General features: G+C 39.8%; 1 protein-coding gene across 5 annotated transcripts in view; it reads right to left on the bottom strand.

Annotated features, from left to right (window-relative positions):
- Window positions 1–19436, bottom strand: part of DIS3L2 (DIS3 like 3'-5' exoribonuclease 2) — a 370907-nt gene that overhangs the window by 297151 nt on the left and 54320 nt on the right. For all 5 annotated transcript variants that reach the window (XR_003002632.1, XR_003002633.1, XM_024740590.1 and 2 more), the window contains exons 4-5: window positions 12284–12337; window positions 3976–4077 (exon numbers count right to left, since the gene is read on the bottom strand). Coding sequence is in view for 3 of the 5 variants with exons in the window: in XM_024740590.1 (XP_024596358.1) it covers window positions 3976–4077; window positions 12284–12337 (156 nt within the window). In the remaining 2 variants the exon portion in view is untranslated. The remainder of the gene's footprint in view (window positions 1–3975; window positions 4078–12283; window positions 12338–19436) is intronic.

Below are 19436 nucleotides of genomic sequence, written 5' to 3' on the forward strand. Positions count from 1 at the left end.
TGGTACTTTAAGAAGGTTTTCAACTTCCAAATTTTCGTTGCTACTATATAGAAATACAATGGGTTTTTGTATATCAGCCTCTGTCCTTCAGCCTTGCTAAGCTCACTTATTAGTTCTAGTAGCTTTTCTTTTAAGTTCCTTAGGTTTTTATACATAGAAAATCACACAGTCTGAGAATAAAGGTTTTCCTTCATCCTTTCCGATCTAAATGTTTTTTTCTATTGCTTTATCATACTGACTAGACTCTCCAGTATGATGTTGAATAAAAGGAGTGAGAAGGGACAGTCTTACCTCATTCCCAAGAGTAGAAAAAAAATATTCACTCCTTCACCACTAAGAATAATGTTAGTTGTAAGTATCTCCTAGATATTCTTCATCAGACTGAAGAAGTCCTCTTCTATTGCTAGTCTACTATGAGTTTGTATCATGAATGGTTGTGGACTTTTGTCAAATATATTTTTGCATCTATCAAAATGATGGCATTTGATTTAAATATGGGGTTAACTTTAGCCTGTTAATATGGTGAATTACACCAAATTGCTTTTCAGATATTAAACCAGCCTTGCACTCCTGAGATAAACCCCACTTGCTCATGTTGTATTATCCTTTTAATACATTGCTGGATTTTATTTGTTAATATTTTGGTGAGGACTTTTTCACCCATGTTTGTGAGGAGCACTGGTCTGTAGCTTTCTTTTCTTAAAATGTCCGTTCCTGGTTCTGGTATTAGGGCAATGCTGGCCTCACAGAATCAGTTGGAAAAGGTATCCTTCTCTTGTTTTTCCTGTAAGCGTTTTTGTAAAATCAAGGACTATTTCTTCCTTAAATGTTTAGTGGAATTCATCAGTAAGTGAAACCATCTAGGTCTCCATATATTTTCAAGATCTCTATTAAAATGTTTAAAAAGAAATTAAGGGCTTCCCTGGTGGCACAGTGGTTGGGAGTCCACCTGCTGATGCAGGGGACGCAGGTTTGTGCCCCGGTCCGGGAAGATCCCACATGCCGCAGAGCGGCTGGGCCCGTGAGCCATGGCTGCTGAGCCTGCGCATCCGGAGCCTGTGCTCCTCAATGGGAGAGGCCACAACAGTGAGAGGCCCGCGTACCGCAAAAAAAAAAAAAAAGAAATTAACACTTAACACAGCCATTCCATTAACTCTTTAACCAGTCAATACCTCATACCTGCTCTGGTCAGCTCTAGATCCATCTGTCTTGCTAAACACTCTTCTATTTCTTTCTAGTCTATCCATTCTCACCCCTTAAGTAGAAGGGATCCATCATCTTTTCTGTTCCTTGGCTTATCTTTACTATAATGCTGCCTATTTACTCTCTCTATGACTTCTAGGAATACTTCCTTTGGTTTGACCAGACCCTAATGCATTCTTCCTGTCATCTTAAACCCAGTCAACACTGCTCGATGATGCTTTCAGGAAAAGAGGAAATGACCTAAATCAACCTATGTTCCTAGGACCTGGAGCCAACCCTTAGCTGTGTTTTCAAGACTCAAGTAAGGAGACTATCCACAATTGTCAGCAACTAGGGATGGGAGTTGGGGGAGATGAAGAGGTAGATCTGGACTAGGATAATTCAACTCTTGTAAAACACTCTGCACTTAACTTCGCAGCATTAATCAAAATTTTCCTTAAATTTGTATAAGTGTGAGTAGTATCTGTCTCTTCCTACCTGCACTCCCTACCAGACTAAAAGCTCCATGAGGGCAACAACTATGTCCATCTTGAGCATTAATAATTTCCGTGCACCCTACAAATTCCTGACACATAGATCTTACTCAATTACTATAGCCCTATCAGATAAAAAGAAGAATTTAATTTCTGCCTCAACAAAGCTCTGAGATAAGGTAGTACTTCCTACATTTCTGGAAAAAATTAATAATAAAAACTTGAGCTGCTACCATGGGTCAGGCACTATTCTAAGATTTCTACATATATTCTCATTTAATCCTACGACAAACCTATGAAGTAGGTACTATGATTATTCTCATTTTACAGATGAGGTATTTGAAGCACAGAGAGGGTGTATAATTCACCCAAGGTTATACAGATGACTGGCAAAGATGAGCTTCAAACCCAAGTAGCCTAGCCTAAAAGTCCACTCTATTAATCACTCTGCTGTAATACCTCTCACTGAAGAGGGTACCAAATTCTTGAGTAGCAATAAATTGAGCCAAATAAAATAAAAGATATGATATAAAGAATACTAGGGGGACTTCTCTGGTGGCACAGTGGTTGGGAGTCTGCCTGCCGGTGTGGGGGATGCAGGTTCAAGCCCTGGTCTGGGAGGATCCCACGTGGCACAGAGCAGCTGGGCCCATATGCCTCAACTACTAAGCCTGCATTCTGGGGCCCACAAGCCACAACTACTGAAGCCCACGCGCCTAGAGCCCGTGCTCGGCAACAAGAGAAGCCACCGCAATGAGAAGCCCGCGCACAGCAACGAAGAATAAACCTCACGCACAGCAACTAGAGAAAGCCCGCACACAGGAATGAAGACCCAACGCAGCCAAAAATAAATAAATAAATGAAAAGAAAAAGAATACTAGGAATCATGCAGCTCAATATTAAAAAAACAAGCAGCCCAATCAAAAAATGGGCAGAAGATCTAAATAGACATTTCTCCAAAGAAGACATACAGATGGCCAAGAGGCACATGAAAAGATGCTCAACATCACTAATTATTAGAGAAATGCAAATCAAAACTACCATGAGGTATCACCTCACACCAGTTAGAATGGGCAACCCACTACTGGGCATATACCCAGAGAAAACCATAATTCAAAAAGACACATGCACCCCAACGTTCACTGCAGCACTATTTACCACAGCCAGGTCATGGAAGCAACCTAAATGCCCATCGACAGATAAATGGATAAAGAAGATGTGGTACATATATACAATGGAATATTACTCAGCCATAAAAAGGAATGAAATTGGGTCATTTTGTAGAGATGTGGATGGTCCTAGAGTCTGTCATACAGAGTGAAGTAAGTCAGAAAGAGGAAAAAAAACATCGTATATTAACACATATATGTGGAACCTAGAAAAATGGTACAGATGAACCGGTTTGCAAGGCAGAAATAGAGACACAGATGTAGAGAACAAACGTATGGATACCACAGGGGGAAAGAGGGCGGGGGTGGGGGTAGGTGGTGGTGGTGGGATAAATTGGGAGATTGGGATTGACATATATACACTAATATGTATAAAACAGATAATAAGAAACTGCTGTATAAATAAAATAAAATAAAATTCAAGAAAAGAAAAGAATACTAGGAAGAAAAATTCAGACTTAGATATACAAGTTACCAGTTTTATATGACAATTCAAAGAAACTGTTGCTATGAATCATTCTAGTGCCTGATCCTTATTTAAAACAATAGTCAAAACAAAACCAAATCTTCCTTTTCAGTTGACAGACACAGATGGAGACTAAAACCCAGAATATTCTCATGTTAAAAACATTTTTGTCTGCTACCAAATTTGTTTTATAAAAATACACAGTCTATTTTTATCTGCCACGAGAAGTCCAATTACCAAACTGGACATCACAGAACTAGATATGTGTTGCCTGGGTTCTCCAGGAGAGGCAGCAGGAATATGTGAAGACTGCACCATCCCTATGGCTTTGTCTTTCTAGTTCTCCCAGCATTAAATGTGGGATATTAATACGTATCAGGTTTGAATGTCCCCTGCAAGCTTTTTTTCTATCCTAAAAATTACCAGAAACCAATGCAAAGCATGTGACAGGGAAGACAGATCATAGGGGAGGGAACAAGGTGAACCGAAATCATTAAATGTCTGCGCACCCAATGCTTCTATGTCCCAAGAATTCTGTGGTCTGCTTCTGAGGCAACCAAGGGCCTTAGCAGTCTGTGACTGCTTCAGTTAATGATGTCTCACTGATGCACTACTGCAAAAGGCTCTGAGAAGTCTACAGTTATAAAAGGAAAATTTAACTCACCTTCCACTGCTCCTCTGGAAGCAGATTCACAACCACCAGGTCCCCATTCAAGGCTCTATTACGAGCAACAACCCCATCAATAAAAATATCTCGATCACCATCCTAGGTTGGAGAAGGAAATAAAGTAGTCAGTTTACCAAGGCTTGGAACCAAAAATTACTTCCTTGGTTTAAAAACTGTAGACTCTACAATCTGTCCACTGAGTTAACAGGAACACTAGTATTTAAACACAAACAGACCTAGAGGAAGCTCAGGCTCTTTGGAACTAATAGAAATGGTGATGAACACAGAAGAACAGGTTAACATAATACTAAAAAATCACCAAATAAGAGAAGATCTACTGTAGACAGGCCAAACCAAACAAACAAAAATGCATAAAGCAGAAAATGAGGGGCTTCTCTGGTGGCACAGTGGTTGAGAGGCCGCCTGCTGATGCAGGGCACATGGGTTCGTGCCCTGGCCCGGGAGGATCCCACATGCCACAGAGCGGGTGGGCCCGTGAGCCACGGCCGCTGAGCCTGCGCGTCCGGAGCCTGTGCTCCGCAGCGGGAGAGGCCGCAGCAGTGAGAGGCCCGCCTACCGCAAGAAAAAAAAAAAGAAAGAAAACGAGGACTGCATGCTTTCATAACTGAAATGAGAAAGGAGTAAGTTACCCTTTTTTGTTTTAAATAAAATAAAGCATGATGGTACCTTTTGTACATGACTGAATTTTTGTAAGGGAAAGGTAAAAAGTAGACAATTTGCAAGAAAACAGAAGAACAACAACACATTGATATAATCCCCAAAGAAAACCAACCAAGGGCAGGAGCAACAACCAGCTCCAGGAGTTGGGTTCTCTAGGAGAAAACCAGCAAAGTCCCACTCCCCCCCAAAGAAGTGGCAGAGAGAGCAATGTGGTTTGTTTGTTTGTTTTCTAACTGAAGTACAGTTGATTTACAATACTGTGTTAGTTTCAGGTGTGCAGCACAGTGATTCAGTTATTTTTTTCCAGATTATATTCCATTATAGGTTATTACAAGATATTAAATATAATTCCCTGTACTATACAGTAAATCTTGTTTGCTTATCTATTTTATGTATAGTAGTTTGTATCTGTTAATTCCATATTCCTTAACTGTCCCTCTCCAGCCTCTGGTAACCATAAATTTGTTTTTATGTCTGTGAGTCTGTTATATATAGATTCATTTGTATTATTTTTTAGAATCCATATATAAGTGATACCATATAGTATTTTTCTTTCTCTGTCTGTCTCTGTCTTCACTGAGCATTATTCTCTGGGTCCATCCATGTTGCTGCAAATGGCAGTATTTCACTCTTTTGTATGGCTGAGTAATATTCCAATGTATATATACCACATCTTCTTAAGCCAATCGTCTGTTGATTAGCACCTGGGTTGTTTTCATGTCTTGGCTATTGAACCCAAGCTCACCGTATTGAAACAACGGGCCGTAAGTTAGCACCTGGGTTGTTTTCATGTCTTGGCTATTGAACCCAGGTCCACAGCAGTGAAAGCCCGAGTCTTAAGTTAGCACCTGGGTTGTTTTCATGTCTTGGCTATTGAACCCAGGTCCACAGCAGTGAAAGCCCGAGTCTTAATCACTGGGACGCCAGGGAATTCCCCTCAAGCACATACTTAAAAACAATCCACCTGAAGCAGTGTAGCCCCAGTGAACTCCCCAGGTATCGACTGCCAAACTTAATTAGTTGCCAGAGTCTTCTTATTAAGCCAAATTACTTTGCAAAAATAATTAAATGGAAAAGGTAGCTAAGAAAAGCATGCCTTCAGCAACAAGTTTCCATGAAAAAACTAAACATTTTCAAAATGTTTCACCAACAAACATGCAAAGATGTGGATGGACCTAGAGACTGTCATACAGAATGAAGTAAGTGAGAAAGAGAAAAACAAATATCATACATTAACACATATATGTGGAATCTAGAAAAAATGGTACAGATGAACGGTTTGCAAGGCAGAAATAGAGACACAGCTGTAGAGAACAAACGTATGGACACCAAGGGGGGAAAGGGGGGAAGGGGAGGGGGGCGGGGGTGGTGGGATGAATGGGGAGATTGGAATTGACATATATACACTAATATGCATAAAATAGATAACTAATAAGAACCTGCTGTAAAAAAATAAATAAAATGCATATATGCAAAAAAACAAACAAACATGCAAACATGTACTCTCATCCTTTCATCCTTCCAAGAGTTTATATTATGTGCTTCTTTTCAGAGGATAAGAGAGAAGTAAAATGTTACTTTTTCTCAAAGGAGGTAACAGCAAACTGGCTTGGAAAGCCGCCACTCAAACTTCTCTACTAGAGACAGCTGATGCTACGTTCAACAGACTGCAGGTGACTACTACAGTATTTTAAATAAAGATAAAATTAACACTGCAAATTCACCACCACACTCACAGAATGGGATTTCATATACTCAGTATTTTCTTTACAGTTTCCAATTACAAACCATTAGAGATCTTTAGAACAGTCTTTCTGTTCAATTTCCAATTTAGCCACAGGCTAGCAGCTGTGGCCTGCACACTTTGCCAAACCTGACCCACCCTGGTCCCTAAGGAATAGCTACCGTGCCAGTCACAAAGATGGTTCGTGATAAGCTTCTCAGAGAAATAAGAAGAGGCAACCAGTAAATAAAGAGTGAACAACTGAAGTGTGGCACAACATCATCAACTGCCTTCTGCAATTTATAAAGTAATGGGATCTCTCCAACTTCTCTACAATGAAAATAAAGCTGTCTAGAGGTCATCCAAACCCATCATCACGTGTCAAAACACATGCAATCAGATGCCTCTTTCGGAAGCAGCTACACCACTCTTAGCTTAGAGAGTTAAGAGGGTAAGATGCTGGTACTGTCATGTTTCTATCCCAAGAAACGAAGAGAAGCAGGGCTGAATTGAACCTCGAACAATACACAAATCTATAGATACTGAATCACAACTCAGCTCTTACTTGATTCATTCAGAAGCCTGCATCTGTTGCAGCATCTCTTATTTTAAAGATATTTGAGGCCAGAAACTATCAAACTCTTAGAGGAAAACATAGGCAGAACACTATGACATAAATCACAGCAAGATCCTTTTTGACCCACCTCCTAGAGAAATGGAAATAAAAACAAAAATAAACAAATGGGACCTAATGAAACTTCAAAGCTTTTGCACAGCAAAGGAAACCATAAACAAGACCAAAAGACAACCCTCAGAATGGGAGAAAATATTTGCAAATGAAGCAACTGACAAAGGATTAATCTCTAAAATTTATAAGCAGCTCATGCAGCTCAATCACAAAAAAACAAACAACCCAATCCAAAAATGGGCAGAAGACCTATATAGACATTTCTCCAAAGAAGATATACAGACTGCCAACAAACACATGAAACAATGCTCAACATCATTAATCATTAGGGAAATGCAAATCAAAACTACAATGAGACATCATCTCACACCAGTCAGAATGGCCATCATCAAAAAATCTAGAAACAATAAATGCTGGAGAGGGTGTAGAGAAAAGGGAATACTCTTGCACTGCTGGGAATGTGAATTGGTTCAGCCACTATGGAGAACAGTATGGAGGTTCCTTAAAAAACTAAAAATAGAACTACCATATGACCCAGCAATCCCACTACTGGGCATATACCCTGAGAAAACCATAATTCAAAAAGAGTCATGTACCAAAATGTTCACTGCAGCTCTATTTACAATAGCCCAGAGATGGAAACAACCTAAGTGTCCATCATCAGATGAATGGATAAAGAAGATGTGGCACATATATACAATGGAATATTACTCAGCCATAAAAAGAAATGAAATTGAGCTATTTGTAATGAGGTGGATAGACCTAGAGTCTGTCATACAGAGTGAAGTAAGTCAGAAGGAGAAAGACAAATACCGTATGCTAACACATACATATGGAATTTAAGGGGAAAAAAATGTCATGAAGAACCTAGGGGTAAGACAGGAATAAAGACACAGACCTACTAGAGAATGGACTTGAGGATATGGGGAGGGGGAAGGGTAAGCTATGACAAAGCAAGAGAGAGGCATGCACATATATACACTACCAAACGTAAGGTAGATAGCTAGTGGGAAGCAGCCTCATAGCACAGGGAAATCAGCTCGGTGCTTTGTGACCGCCTGGAGGGGTGGGATAGGGAGGGTGGGAGACGCTAGAGGGAAGAGATATGGGAACATATGTATATGTATAACTGATTCACTTTGTTATAAAGTAGAAACTAGCACACCATTGTAAAGCAATTATACTCCAATTAAAAAAAAAAGATAACTTGAAGACAGCTCAATATTAAAAGTTTGAGTTAATCCCTCCTTTTTTTTTCCAAATTAACAAACTGTAATTGTTTTCCCAAAGATACATTTCTTTTCATATACATCCATCATACACTGTAAACAAAAAAAGCAGTGTACATGAAATAAGAGAAAATAAACAGCATAGGTATTTATAGGAGAAGAAAATCCACAGCATAGGTAAGGAAGCTGTAGTCCGGAGCACAGCTGAGTTTCCAGCAGTATAACCTCTTAACTACTTTTTAAGGCCAAGGAATTCATTCCTTCATTTGAATGCCAGAAGACTTGCTCTATCCATCAGAAAGAATAGAAAAAAAAGAAAAATGGATAATGATCAACCTGTTGGAAATATAAAGGGATCTGTGGGTAATCTAACTAAATGTATAGGAGACAGGAGTGGGGAGGATAGCCCAAGTATACTATGGTGGTCAGAACATCCTCCACCGATGGAATAGCTCCCTTTGGACCAGAAATAAATTCCACAGATGTACAAAGAGTGCCTCCCATGATGAGATGCACAAAAAAGCTACAGAACTCCTTGTACCAATATAATTCAGAATTGAAACTGTGCTTTTAATAAAAAGCCAGGTTTTTACATCTGGTCCATTTTTCCTCTTTATCTTATTCCCAAATGGGATAGAAAGACACCTCAATAATATCAATTTATCTTGGTTTTGTGAAAAAGCTACATGGTTCTTTCTTACTTTTATTGAGAACAAGAGAACACTATCAGGTACACACAGAAGTAACATCCCATGTATGTTGAGTTTGTCATAGGAAAATGAATATCAACTTTCTATCAGTAGAAATTATAATAAACCTAAATCATGTTCCCCCAAAACAAAGTACTTTTTTATACCTGATGATCAATTCATTGTTTCTAGCCTGTTGATATATGTAGATATTTTAACACAGAAAGTGACACTGTATAAGTTCTCAACTGTTTTTAGAGTCAATAAGAATAAACCTAAATAATTTCATCAAATCTAGTCTATTTTTGTTTCTCCAAAAACTTTAGAATTTTAAAGTTATGAAGAACATTAGACAATATTTAATCCACCCCTTCATTTTACAATTAAGGAAACTTTCCATTTCTGATTGTCAGAGCTGAGGCTTCATCTTCTATCAATTCCTATCTTTACTGTCCCTGCTAAAGCAGGGACAGGTAACAGGCCCTGCATCTGATATCCTACCTTCTAGTCTACCTGTGAGCATTTTTCCAGTTCATACAAGTTCACAGTTGACATGGGCACGAGCTACGTATACTCAGAAATCTAGACCAGTGGTGGGATCTACCTACATGTAATTCATTGCCTCTACTATCTCCCCCTTCAACTGCTCTCCATAATGCTTCTAAAACCTGAAACTGACCAGAAAATCTACAAAACTAGAATGCAGGATTGTGCCAGCGTCCAAAACTGGAGTATCTACAATCACTTACAGCTGGGTCTTGATAGAGCTTCTGTAGTAGAGGTGAGTCATTTAGCACTTTTTCTCCCTCTGAGACAATTTTATTACTCCATCAGTGGCCAGATAAGAGAATAAAAGAGGTATAGAAGTAAGCCAATCCTAATATCACAACTGTGTAAAAAATTCTAAATAGGACATGCCAGGAATACAATTTCAAGTGGGAGAACAACTTGAGCTTTTGAAACATCAATAACTTTTGCTTAACTTCCTTTAACAAGCCAGATTAAACAGTGGCAACACGTCATTTGCAAATTTAAATCACATGAACTTAACTTACAGGAACATAACCAGGCCAACACTTCAGAGGACCTCTGCTCTGGCCCTCCTCCGACCACACCCCTCCTCAACAGGTAAGGAGTTCTCAAGGCTAAATGGATTGTAATCAGCCCCAAGCCCACTTCCAGGGCATATATAAGCACCTTCCCCAGGTCTATCTTCCCAAACGCAGACCACATCACAGGTGGCACCCCTAGACTCGACAGGTGGCTAATGGGTGGGTATTTCTAAAGGGTATGGGCAGAGCTTGGACATGTGGGATAAGATGCTCACCTAGAGGGCAAGGGCCCTTGCTGAATGCGGGGAAGGAGGCAGGAGGGCAGCAAAGAGGGGACAGGGAGCAAGAACTGGGAAGGGAAGAGGGGCAGGCCAGAGGTGGACCCTCTCCATGCAGCCACCTTTCAGCATGGAGCTCCGAGGAGTCTGAGAATTCTACATCTGAACCCCAGTACAAGTACATGGAGGTATACTTGGCAAGGAATATATTTTATCTGTCATGAATGTATTTTACTTAACAGTTTGTTAGTCTGATTTATAACTTTTAAATATTTAATATAAGGTATGTGTGCCTCCATCTGTATTTTGTCCTAGGCCATACACTCGTTAGGAGCCGGCCTAATAGGGATCTAACTTAGAGAAATTCAATACTGTGTACTCAGGAAAGAGAGAAAGCAAGCAGAAAAATTTTCAAAATACTGTATGTAGTTCCACTTATCATTCCCATCAATGAGAGCAAACCTCAGTGTGCAGGGAGGGCGATCTGCTCAGTTCCCAGGTACCTCTCAGGGTGAACTCCTTACTGCACTGGGTATGATTCTCATGCTTAAAAAATCCATGTTTGGGCTTCCCTGGTGGCGCAGTGGTTGAGAGTCCACCTGCCAATGCAGGGATCACACAGTGGGGCCCCTAGTATAACTGAGCTCCTTCAACTGGTGTGCCAAAGAAGAAACAATCACCCTTTCTAATGTGGAGAAAATGCTGGTTATGCTAGACTTATTGAGAGATGGTTACTCCCTCTCCAACATGGCATATTCCTAAGAGATTTTCATTGGTAATTTTTATGATTATTGAATGTGAATTTCACCTTATGAGCAAACTCTGAAATCTAACACCCACGTAAACTGTTTGATGGAATAGCTCCCGCAGCTAAGTTACTACCTCAAATCTGACATTCAATTCTATAATCTAAGCACCAGGGTCAGCAATATATACCATGTTCTGTCACAGGAACAGAAAATGACTAAGAGAGAACAAGGTGACATGTGACATTTTTTATCTAAGCCAGTGGGTAAGACCTAAACTTGAGATACAAATGTGAATCCTTGGCTTCAGGACAAGGGCAAGGGAAAAAAGGACAAAACTGAACTTCAGAATAGGTCTTAGGTTGTTGAAACAACAACAGTAATGATACCTATGAAGTACATGACTGAACTTGTATTCTCATTAAACTTGTCATTTCACAAAATGAAATATGTTAACTGAAATATATGTATTCCATTTCCTCATCTATGAGCCGAAGTTTCTTCCTATAATCTCTTCCACTGTGAAAAATCTAATTCTATGGCTATCCTATTTATGGTATCCTGGAAAAGTTAGGCCAAGAATTTAAGAATACTGCTCTCCCAGCTTTGCACAATCAAACATTATCCAGAGACCTGCTGCTAATTATATGTCAGAGTGAACTTCCCTTAATGAGAGAGAGCCTATTAAAATGAGTCATGAACCTAAGAAAGACTATAAAGAGTCAATGGTAAAAAGCCTTGTACCAAGTCCTATCACCTGCATAAAAGTGAAGTGAGAAACTGACCAGAAAAAATAATAATAATACACATTATTTTTGGACAAAGTTGCAGAATAGCTCATGCAGTAGATTGAAAGTACATAGCATATTTGTTTAGGAGAGATTAACTTAAATCAGTGGAAAAACCCATAAATCCTTTTAAGCTATAAACCAAGGGTGTCCAATTACAAGAACTGGTGGGTATCTGTGTGGGTTCAGCTGCTCCCTGCAGCCTAGTAACAAATGCCATCCCTTTCATTTGAAGTGTGATTTTTAAGATTGGCAGAAGGGGCTGTTAACCAAAGGCAAATTTTGTTTATTTAAATTTGAAACAAATCCTTGCCCATCCTCAATTTTGTTTTACTACTCTGTTTTTTAGTTAGAATATATGATTTCAGTTTTACAGCACATCTAAAAAATTAAATGTGACATTGGGTTTATTATAAAGTTATTGAACTTACCGGGGAAGGAATGAAGGCTTCATGAAACTTCTTCGGATTAATTCTCAATACACCCTTTAAAATAAAAAATAAAACCTGTGAAAATTTAACTAGTTACACACTTACAATCTTTCCATACATATGTTACTAGTCAATAAAAAGTTTAAAATTAATTAAACAATTCGATCTAGGAAACAAGTTAGATGTATGAGAACTATTCATTAAATGCATGAAATATGATTTATACTGATGTCTGTATCAGAGTTCTATCAAACACTAAAAGCTCACACTGGCACCTTGCAGTGAATGGGCAGAGGTGAGAAGCAACAGAGATTGGCGTGGAGTGGGAAAGCGGCAACTACTGGGATTTTATGGGCCCTTACATGCTAGTCTTCAAATATAAACCTTTACTTTAAGAACAAGGTTACGGGGGATTATGCCTCACTACACAATGGCCTTTTTTTATTCTGTAAGACCTTCCCACAATTGCTTGCTTCTGTGACAATTTTCAAAGTGATACAGGTTGACTTCCAGGTTGAATACTTAGTCTCGAGGGGCTGGATGCATATTTTTCACTCTGGCCCCTCTGCAGAGCTGAATGAGTCAATAATTCAAAATGGTCCAGAACCAGCTCTTAATGTAAGTGGGAATCCTGGCTCCAACAGCCAGGCCACCCAGTCTGCCTTCAACTTCACGTCAGTCCAGCACGAAGTCAGGATCTGCCTCTATTTATGCACAGGGGTGCAGGTGGGGCCGTCTTCAACAGCAGTTCAGTATTTTAGGCTCTTGCAGGAAGCTGTAACCCTCCCCACTTACAGCTGCAACTGAAGGCCACTGGAACACATGGATGGAGGCAGTTATTTTCCTAAGAGTCAGACTCAAAGGGTGTCTTGAGAAAGTGTTTTAAATAACATCTCTCCCCTAAAATACTGAAAAACTCAAAGATACACAATTAACAAAATAGGTGAGGGCATAAGATAAAGCAGAAAATAATTCCTTCTTTCACTGGTACACCATGTTTAAATTACAAATTGCCATGCAACAGTTTATATTACTGTTAAATCCCACACAGACTACTATAAATCCTCATTCAGTCCTTAATTTAATAATTATTTACTGAATTCTGATTATGTGCCAGACCCTGAGACAGACAATGTGGGAGAGTGAGAACCAAGCTCAGTCTTTGTTTATAAAGTAAAACATGAAGAATGCCACAAGTGAGGGGACAGCGTACTTTCAGCTAGGGGCACTAGGCAAGGCTCCAGAGATGGTGTCTGACCTGGTCCTTGATGGAGGAGTAAAATTTGAAAATAAATCAGAAAGGAAATATAGGCAAGAGTGATTAAGAGGGCAAATACTCTTCTACCACCATGCTGTATTAGGGTAAGAGACAGAGGGCCTGGGAAGTAAGGCAGGCAAAGCTCCCAGAGGCCAGTCCCTTTTCTATGAATGTCACTGCAATTTCACTTTTAGGGCAGCTGTTTCTTGTTGGGAGAGGGAGGAAAAGGCTTATTATATTTATCCTCAATGTTCATCCACTCACTCAACAAATATCTCCTGACAATTAGCATGACAGGCACTATGCTAAGTGATGGGGCCACAATGGAGAGAGAGTAATAATAGACAGGCTCTACCCTCATAGCTTACAGTCCAGTGAGAGGAAATAAACACTCCAAATAAATTAAGTAAACTCACTGATTTTTTAAAATTCATTTTCTGACCCAAGTTCCTTTTTTTTCAACTGCTAATCTTCTATCATCCCTTCAAGCTCAGTGAATGGTTAGTACATGAAGAAGTATACAGATGAGAATGCCTTCTGCTTTGAAAGTACCTTTAATTACAGAGCACTCAGAGATGCCACAGCTGGACTCAGGGGAAAGAAACAGGTTGCTCAGGGCTGTATCTTGCTCTATTTTGTTTGTCTGTGTTTTTTTTAATTGAGATATGTTTGATGTACAATGTTATATAAGTTACAGGTATATAACAGTGATGTGCAATTTTTAAAGGTTATATGCTCGATGTATAGTTATTATAAAATATCTCGACTCTGTTGAAAAGAACAACTACTGGACTTCCCTGGTGGCACAGTGGTTGGGAGTCCGCCTGCCAATGCAGGGGACACGGGTTCGTGCCCCGGTCCGGGAAGATCCCACATGCCGCGGAGCAGCTGGGCCTGTGAGCCATGGCCGCTGAGCCTGCGCGTCTGGAGCCTGTGCTCCACAATGGGAGAGGCCACAACAGTGAGAGGCCCGCGTACCGCAAAAAAAAAAAAAAAAACAACAACAACTATTAAAAGGACCAAAAAGATTCTATACTTGATTGTCCATCACACACTTCCTGATATATAAAAGCACACAAGGAGGGACACATGCCTTGTTCAAGAAAAATGTTTGCAATTTGACTGGAGCATACTCTTAAGAACTGGACCTCAGGAACAGATCCCCTGAGAGTACAGATCACACTAAGAAAGAAAAATCTCTAGCAGAGTCCACAGCAGACCACGGTCATCCCCACAGCCTGAAGAAGCTGTCAGGAAAGCAACTCAAGAAATGGCCTTGTAACTGAAAGAGACTTCTAGCAGATGTCTTGTTTTACTCACCTACATACATAAGTCCAGAACTTCCATTTCCATATTTCTATAACCATTGCCTAATGTGCCCCAAACCCTCATCTCTCATTTTCCTCCTCAACCCTTTCCTAAGCCTGAAACTGGTGGCTCCAAATCCTCCATCTCTTTTCTGAATGCTCTGGTGCCTCCTTGCCTCCACTGAAACCTGATGTGACCAATTCCCTTCAAGTGCTCTCAAAGGGGGCCGATTTTCTCTCTCCTATCCCATATAGCTCAGGGACCAGAAGAAGAATGTTTCCCCCCTGCTTCCCCACTACAGCTTTAAAAATTCTCCCATTCTCTATCAAAATCCCCAGATACTTAGAAGTTCATGTCACTGGCTCCTGCTATACCTCCCTGGTGCTGGCATCTTCAAACCTTCTGATCGTACCCCTAATTTACTAATGTTGCTTTACAACAAATGCTAAAGAAACTTCTCTAGGTGGGAAACACAAGAGAAGAAAAAGACACACAAAAACAAACCCAAAACAATTAAGAAAATGGTAATAGGAACATACATACTGATAACAACCTTGAATGTAAGTGGATTAAATGCCCCAACCAAAAGACACAGACTGGATGAAGGGATATAAAAACAAGACCCATCTATATGCTGTCTACAAGAGACCCACTTCAGACCTAGGGACACATACAGACTGAAAGTGAAGGGATGGAAAAAAGATATTCCATGCAAATGAAAATCAAAAGAAAGCTGGAGCATCAACACTTGTATCAGATTTTTAAAATAAAGACTGTTACAAGAGATAAAGAGGGACACGACATAATGATCAAAGGATCAACCCAAGAAGAAGATATAACAATTATAAATGTTTATGCACCCAACATATGAGCACCTCAACACATAAGGCAAATGCTAACAAACATAAACGGAGGAACCGACAGTAACACAATAACAGTAGGGGACTTTAACACCCCACTTCACTAACGGACAGATCATCCAAACAGAAAATAAATAAGGAAACACAAGCTTTAAATGACACAACAGACCAGACAGATTTAATTGATATTTATAGAACATTCCACCCAGGGCTTCCCTGGTGGCGCAGTGGTTGAGAGTCCGCCTGCCAATGCAGGGGACACGGGTTCATGCCCCGGTCCGGGAAGATCCCACGTGCTGCGGAACAGCTACTAGGCCTGTGAGCCATGGCCGCCGAGCCGGCGCATCCGGAGCCTGTGCTCCGCAACGGGAGAGGCCACAACAGTGAGAGGCCCGCGTACCACAAAAAATAATAATAATAATAATAAAAATAAACCCCAAATGGATTAAAGACTTAAATGTAAGACCAGACACTATAAAACTCTTGGTGGAAAACATAGGAAAAACACTCTTGGACACAAACCATAGCAAGACCTTTTTTGACCCACCTCCTAGAGTAACGGAAATAAAAACAAAAATAAACAAACGGGACTTAATTAAACTTAAAAGCTTTTGCATAGCAAAGGAAACCATAAACAAGACAAAAAGACAACCCTCAGAATGGGAGAAAATATTTGCAAATGAAACAAGAGACAAAGGATTAATCTCCAAAATATACAAATAGCTCATGCATCTCAATATCAAAAAAACAAACAATCCAATCAAAAAATGGGCAGAAGACTTAAATAGACCTTTCACCAAGGAAGACATACAGATGGCCAAGAGGCACATGAAAAGATGCTCAACACCACTAATTAATAGAGAAATGCAAATCAAAACTACAATGCGGTATCACCTCACACCAGTCAGAATGGCCATTATCAAAAAATCTAGAAACAATAAATGCTGGAGAGGGTGTGGAGAAAAGGGAATCCTCTTGCACTGTTAGTGGGAATGTAAATTGATACAGCCACTATGGAGAACAATATGGAGGTTCCTTAAAAAACTAAAAATAGAACTACCATATGACCCAGCAATCCCACTACTGGGCATATACCCTGAGAAAACCATAATTCAAAGAGTCATGTACCACAATGTTCATTGCAGCACTATTTACAATAGCCAGGACACGGAACCAACCTAAATGTCCATTGACAGATGAATGGATAAAGATGTGGCACATACATACAGCGGAATATTACTCAGCCGTAAAAAGACACGAAATTGAGTTATTTGTAGTGAGTTGTATGCATCTAGAGTCTGTCATACAGAGTGAAGCAAGTCAGAAAGAGAAAAACAAATACCATATGCTAACGCATATATAATGGAATCAAAAAAAAAAACGGTACTGATGAAACTAGTTGCAGGGCAGGAATAAAGAGGTAGACATAGAGAATGGACTTGAGGACATCGGGTGGGATGGGGAAGCTGGGGCAAAGTGAGAGTAGCATTGACGTATATACACTACCGAATGTAAAATAGTTGGCTGGTGGGAAGCAGCATCAGAGCACAGGGAGATCGGCTCGGTGCTCTGCGATGACCTAGAGGGGTGGGATAGGGAGGATGGGAGGGAGGGCATATGGGGACATGTGTGTGCATATGGCTGATTCGCTTTGTCGTGCAACAGAAACTAACACAGTACCGTGAAGCAATTCTACTCCAATAAAGATCTGTTAAAAAAATAAGTAAATAAAAATTAAAAAATAAAAACATCTCATCTTTCAATAAAAGTTTCTTTGGGGAAAGAAAAAGGATGTCACAATATACTTAAGTTTGTATACAAAAGCTAACAAATGCTTACATCTAATATATATATTTAATAAGTTTAATTTTCTCCAACAGCATTCAAATTTCTTTTCTTGACTAGCCTTTTACCTTACCCATTAAGGCCTGCACAGATGGACTCTGTTTCTCTGCCTATGAAAATCTTATTTACAGTGTTGTATATTTCACACGGTGACCTCATATCTGGAACCCATTCCTTTTCCCATCTGCAAAGAACAACTGTTCTCATCTGTGGGGGGAGGCTCTGGCTGCAGAGTCTCATGATGTCACAGGCCAGGAGGAATCACTTACAAACTCCTGGGAATGAGAGTTGTTATATTGATCACCTTTTTTTTTTTAACATTAGCAAAGAGTTGCTTCAAAAGCAAAAATTAATACGAGGGAGCAAAAATAATACCACTGCAGAATAGTTTCCTGAGCCTATCTCTGTAAATTTTATAAACAATTTTTCTTCCAAGTCATAACAACAGAGGATCCTCTCATTCTTCTTCAAAGACAGTACCTTGATCCTTTATTCAGTCAGTAAATAAAGATTTATTCGATATAAATTTATTAAGCATCAATCGAATGCCAGTCATTGGGCTAATCTGTGGGAATAAAACATGACCATGCCCACAAGGAAGTGAACAGTCTATCTGAGGAAATATAAATTCCAAGAAATGATAATAAGTTTAGAATAAAGGGTAAACAAAAATGTCGGCTTCAGGAAAGTGGTAATGGCCAATTCTGCTTGGAGAATTAAAGTGAGGCTTCATAAAGGGGGTAACATTTAGGTAAGGTCAAGCACAATTACATGAAGATAGTGGGAGAAAGCATTCCTAACACCAGGAACAGTATGTACAAAGTCACAGAGGAATCAAAGAGCAGAGTTTTTACTGGCAAAGTTTCGAAGATCAGGGTGAATTGAGCAGAGTGTACCTGGAAGAGAACGGCAGGAGATGAGAATGGGAAAAGCACAACAGGTCCTCATACACAGAATAAGATGAGGGCCAAGAAACCTGCAGATAAAATGGAGTTCAGTATGTGTGCTGAACGATAAACAGCAAATGAATGGATTAATGAATGAACAAATGTCCAACTGAAGCTTTAACTTTCCTGAGAGACCTTATCAAAGAAATCAAGGGAAGCTTTAAAAAAAAAAAAAACCAACTGTACCTCTGAAATCAGAGCGAGCAACTAATTAATTTGTTTAAAACAAATTTTCATTCAAGAGTCTATATTAAGCACATGTGCACGTGACCACAGGTAAATACAAAAGGTGATAAAAAGGAAAAGAAGATGACAGTATCTGTTAATTAGCTGGATCTCCAGCCCCGAACACAAATATAGAAGCTGGACACTCGGACTGAGAGAAAATGGAACACAGTCGACATCTTCAAGCAAGCCAGGTAACACATGGCAATGTTTCTATACTAAACTAAGAATTATAAAATAGACTAATTCAAAGAATATGTGGCTTCGCCTCCCTCTCGATCCCATTGCCTACTACCTGCCTCAGATTTCACGCCTAAAGAGACCTAAGCTGCCTCACTCCACATTGTTTCATAGTTCGTGTCTTCATTAGTGTCACTACCTTTCCATAACTCCCTTCCCACACACATAACACTCATTTAATAGACCCAAATGAGTCATCTTTCAATATTCACCGCACGTGTCATCTCCTACAGTTTCCGCGTTTCCCCCAACCTTCTCCAGTAAGTGGTCACACTTTTATCTGAGCACTTACCCTTTATCCTCAAATCATCTGTTCACACGACTGCCTGCTCCACTACTGGGCTGCAGGCTCAAAGTACAGAAAGTCAGTCTCATCCACCTTCATCTCGGGAGCAGCCACGCTGTGTGCTCCTAACTACATAAACTGTTCCTGGTTCACAGCGGATGGCTGAATGTTTGCTGAGTCAAAC

The sequence above is a fragment of the Neophocaena asiaeorientalis genome, unplaced genomic scaffold (genome assembly GCF_003031525.2).
Source record: "Neophocaena asiaeorientalis asiaeorientalis breed wild unplaced genomic scaffold, Neophocaena_asiaeorientalis_V1.1 scaffold388, whole genome shotgun sequence".
NCBI classification, from domain to species: domain Eukaryota; kingdom Metazoa; phylum Chordata; class Mammalia; order Artiodactyla; family Phocoenidae; genus Neophocaena; species Neophocaena asiaeorientalis.